This window comes from Phaethon lepturus, unplaced genomic scaffold, assembly GCF_000687285.1.
Source record: "Phaethon lepturus isolate BGI_N335 unplaced genomic scaffold, ASM68728v1 scaffold6826, whole genome shotgun sequence".
Taxonomy (NCBI): Eukaryota; Metazoa; Chordata; class Aves; order Phaethontiformes; family Phaethontidae; genus Phaethon; species Phaethon lepturus.
The window spans coordinates 4,318-9,223 of record NW_010548227.1 but is presented as its reverse complement, the minus strand read 5'-3'; the positions used below and the strand labels follow the sequence as shown (position 1 = coordinate 9,223).

At 37.1% G+C, this 4,906-nt stretch overlaps 1 protein-coding gene across 1 annotated transcript in view; it reads right to left on the bottom strand.

Moving 5' to 3' along the window:
• Positions 1-4,674, bottom strand: part of LOC104622961 (tripeptidyl-peptidase 2-like) — a gene marked incomplete at both ends in the record, with an annotated part of 5,762 nt that extends 1,088 nt beyond the window's left edge. Inside the window, 5 exons of the mRNA XM_010289896.1 lie at positions 1,098-1,261; positions 1,970-2,094; positions 2,771-2,875; positions 3,296-3,391; positions 4,546-4,674. Of these exons, the coding sequence (XP_010288198.1) occupies positions 1,098-1,261; positions 1,970-2,094; positions 2,771-2,875; positions 3,296-3,391; positions 4,546-4,674 (619 nt within the window). The remainder of the gene's footprint in view (positions 1-1,097; positions 1,262-1,969; positions 2,095-2,770; positions 2,876-3,295; positions 3,392-4,545) is intronic.
• Between the last annotated feature and the right edge of the window lie 232 nt (positions 4,675-4,906).

Here is a 4,906-nt window from a genome sequence, read left to right as displayed (position 1 = left end):
GAAAGAGTGGGTGGAAAGCTGCCCCATGGAAAAGGACATGGAGCTATTTGTCAACAGCTGGCTGAATATGAGCCAGCAGTGCGCCCAGGTGGCAAAGAAGGCCAACAGCATGCTAGGCTGTACCAGAAATAGTGCACCCAGGCATGACTAGGGAAGTGATTGTGTCGTCCCCTCCCGTACCTGGCACTGGTGAGGGCGCACCTCGAATACGCTGTTCAGTTTTGGGCCCCTCACTACACGGACATTGAGTTGCTGGAGGGCATCCAGAGAAGTCAAAGCTGGTGAGGGGTCTGGAGCACAAGTCTTATGAAGAGCGGCTGAGGGAACTGGGGTTAAGTCAAGTCTGGGGAAGAGGAGGCTGAGGGGAGACCTTATCACTCTCTACAGCTACCTGAAAGGGGGTTGTGGTGAGGAGGGTGTTGGTCTCTTCTCCCAAGTAACTTGTGACAGAAGGAGAGGAAATGGCCTCAAGTTGTGCCATGCGAGGTTTAGACTGGATATTAGTAAATAAATTTTTCCTGGAAGAGTGGTCAAACATTGGAACAGGGTGCCCAGGGAGGTGGTGGAGTCACCATCACTGGAAGTGTTCAAAAAAGTATGGATGCAGCACTCCAGGATATGGTTGAGTGACAGTTGGACTTGATGGTCTTAAAGGGTCTTTTCCAACCTAAATGATTCTGTGATTTAAGATTCTTAATACAAGTACAAAGGACAACAACTAAAAATCAATCATCACCCTGTATTTAAGAAACAAAACATAAAAGGTAGTTTGAAAGAAGGTCCTCTATTTTAGACTTTAAGATGCAGGAATATCTTAAAAGAGTAGCTGAGTATACACATTCTATGTATACATGCATATGAACAGAAAGCCAACAATATTTCAGACAAAAATGCAAACAAGTGTGGTAACAAGCTGCCATTATAGTTCTATAGTTCAGGAAATGTGAATATCAATCCCAATTGCCACAGTAATGAATGTTGTATTAAGACAGCTGCCCTGAGCCATCCCAAATATCAGAATCAGAACGCAATACAAACCGCTGCTTCTCATGATACCTACCCAGCAGCAAATTTTTCTTAAGATTACATTAATTTACCTCCACTTGTCACAATGGAAAGAAGGTTTCCATCATCATATATATTAACGGAGTAATTCAACATCTCAGATGTTCCAAAAGATCCGTATTCCTGAGCCTCTTTGTAGGTTCTCAGCACTGTACAGCTAGTTAAGTCACCATTCTCACTTGTATCTATGCAGGCTCTGTTCATAAAAACAACAAAAAAGGCATTTTCCAGCTACTGTAAACTTTTGGTAATCTCTCCCCCCGCCCAGCAAATAGTACCACAAAGACTTCAAGAAGCCTGGTCTGTGTTTAGGGTATCTTACTTCAAGTCAATATTTTTAAAACTTGATGTTCACATTTAGATTCAGCAACTACAAAGATCTCTAAATTGATTTTCAAATGTTACTAAATTCAAATAAATCTGTCTTTGAAAAGCAAGCATATGGAAACTCAGGCAATTTTGTCAAGGAAGAAATTTTACTAAAGCTAGCTGTTCAGTGCTGGCACACAAACATTTGAAGTTTTACCCACTGTTTTCTTGACTGATACGCATATCATACGAAAGTCCCATATTACATCATGAAGTCTGTGCAAAGACTTCTGGGTTTTGGTTTTTTTTAGGTTTTTTTTCCCTATCACCAATGGATACTCAAAGCAGTTTCACTCTGCCTCAGAGGAAAAACCCACAAGCTGACACTTTATACCATGCTGTCTTTAATAAGACTTCATTCTACCCCATCTTCATTTGGGATCAGAACTTTGTCATGAAACTGAAGTAATACAGTAGGATTATTTTAAAGCAAATCATATTTAAGATCTCTTAAAGAAGGCAGAGTTATAAGTTTCACAGTCTTCAATGCAAGCTCTTGCTTTATGTGTAGAACAAGACAAGTTTAGGCATTTACCTCCAGGTCTCACCATCATTCCATACTAGACAATCATATACTGGGCCAGGATCACTATATTTTTTCTCAAAAGAATTCAACAGTTCCACTTGATTTTGAAGTTCTTCCTTTATTAGCTTATTTACCTAATAAGGCAACAAAAATAATTAGAGTATTTCTAAAATTATTGCAAGATCCTATCTATTCCTATATTCCTTTCTGATGTTATACATTTGTTCCATTACTTCATCATGGATGTAAGACTATCCTAAGAGTCACAAACATCTAAAAGTTCCATGGTCTTCAACAAATGCAGTATTTATTTTTGGCCTATTATGTATAACTAGTTCAAATTTCTGTAACTGTAACATTTAAAGGCCCCCCCCCCTTTTTTTTTTTTACACATTGTTAAACGATACAGAAGTGACCTGAAGCATTTTTGATACTTCACTGAAATAGTACCTAGTTTAGAAAAGAAAGGATATGTTTAGAAGACTCCAAACTTTAAGCACAGCAAAGATGACAGCCTCAAAAAAGAGAAGATAAAATTAAAAATAAAACATACTAAAAATATGCTACAAAGTATTTGAAGTAATACCCTTTTCATATTTGGCAACAAGTTTCGAAAGTTAACATCAAGCAAAGTCAACCATCCATGTACAGACTTCTTAAGTTAATCAGAAGACACACTGGTAAGTTACCTGCCACAATAATCACAAGTATCTTACCCTTCACTCATCCAATAAAATATTTTAATCCTCTCAACCAGCAACAAATTGTTGCAAACAGCAAGTTTACAAATTCATTTAGACTTATACAAACCTGGGAGGGAGAGCTATGAGCAGCATCAAATTCTTCTTGTTTCCTACAGGCCTCTGCTAGAGCCAGTCTGTGAACAGGATCCCAGAGCTTTTCCTTGCGTTCTTTCTGTAAAACAAAACCAGGTTCTTGAATATATTGACAGATACATATGTCAAAGTATGAAGACTACAAAAATAATTTGACAATTCTAATTTGAGATACAATGACTAAAAAAGTTCATGCAATACTACAAATAAACATCAATTGATACACAGAGAAAAGAAACAGGTATCAGTAATTTCTAGACTTTTTGACTCAATGGTCCACTGTGAAAAGGACCACCAGGCCACCTCCTGTTCTTCTGAAAGGTCATAGAAGAAATGGATCATGTCAAAACTACACAAAAATCAGTGAGAGAATAGCTCTCAAGCTCTGTCTAGCAGCCTACATGTGTTCGCAAATCACATACTGTAGTTTCCTAGAAAAACTCAGGAATCAGAACAGTGAAATATGACTATACATCAGAAGCGAAATGTAATTCCTTACCTGAATCCTCTCCTTAAGAGCTTTAGGATAGATATCATAGCCGTTTTTTATGCCAATGTGGTATTTGCCTGAAGGATTTACCCAGTTTGCTGGAATCTACAGAAAAGTATATTGAGAAATAGGTTAACTAATGGCATTAAAAAAAATAATCAACACTGTGTAAGACAGCTTAGCACAACAGGCTTGTAAATATCACACATTTAATTCCCTGTCTCCATGACAGTAACTACTGCACTAAGTTTCAACAACATGACATAGCAATTTCAATCCAGTTCCAAAGGATTCAGTATCAATTCATGTGAGACTGCCGTTGAACATCTTTAAGTATCAGTTGCCCTGACACTCTGCTTTTAAAACATAACAGCCTCAGCAAAGACTTTTTTGGGGTAGAGGTCTGGGGAAATTACAGCACTATAAATGAAAAGAAGCACACTAGCATGAAGGGGTATTATGGTTAGAGGTCACAATAAACATCTGAGTGTCTAATTTTCTATCTTGCTGTAGTTTAGACTCTCAGTATATCATATTCACCATTCCTAGTAGTAACAGCAAAAGAGAGCAACAGATTCACCGTTACAATCATATTCTGTGCAAAATTCAGAATAAAAAGCTATCAGCATGGAGAGATCCAAAGATCTGATGCCCCCATATCACCTCATCAATCTAACCAGCCATCAATAACATGTCAGTAACATCAGCAGTTCTATGTAGCCGAGACCTCTACTAGATCTCACTGTATCCATAGACAATTTCTGTTCTATTCATAGTGAGAATGCAGTGAGCATACAACTAACTCCTCACAGATTTTTCAGTCTCTAGAACTATTTACCACAAGCTTAACATGATTGCTCTTGTAGTTTATAGACATGTGGAACATATTAGTACTTTTAAAGACAGAATCTTGTCTGATATTTTTAAAGCATGTTAACATGTTTTCTTCAGCCAACTTCCAAAAAATATATCAAATACTGATTTGAACAGAGTAATTAAATTATCAAGCCCCCAGCAAAACTCTGTACGCAACCTCATTCAGTTACAGGGAATATTCAGTATAACAACATATGAAAAGTCATAGAAATGTCATATAATCAAGCAATCTGTATGAAAAGGAGCAAATGAAGTATTAGTTTTGGATAAGATCTAGTTAAAAGGAAATAAGTTCTGCAGAAATCAAAACAGGTGCTAATTTTTTTGTTAAACAAGAAAGATAGATGATGCCCAGTGGTGTCTCTGTACCATCAAATACTCACTTTTAAAGTTCTTCCAGAAAGACCGGTAATTTCCCCATCTTTAGGTTCTGCAACGGTACATGTAGTTACATCACCACTGCCTGTTGTATCAATTATATCAATTATCTTGGGTTTCCCATCAGTTGTAATCTGAAAAAATGAGCACAGAAAAACTGAAACTGTAGTAGATTACTCTTCGGCGTACAAACCCGGAAAACTTTCATTTTTGTTAATAAAAACACCAACTAACTCTTAACCACCAATCTTTAACTGAAGGACATAGAACCAACTTGAAATGAGTTCTATTTCCAATGAACTAAGAGCAACATGTCCATCTTTCTAGTTTATACAAATTCATTAATTCATTTCTAAAAAGGATTTA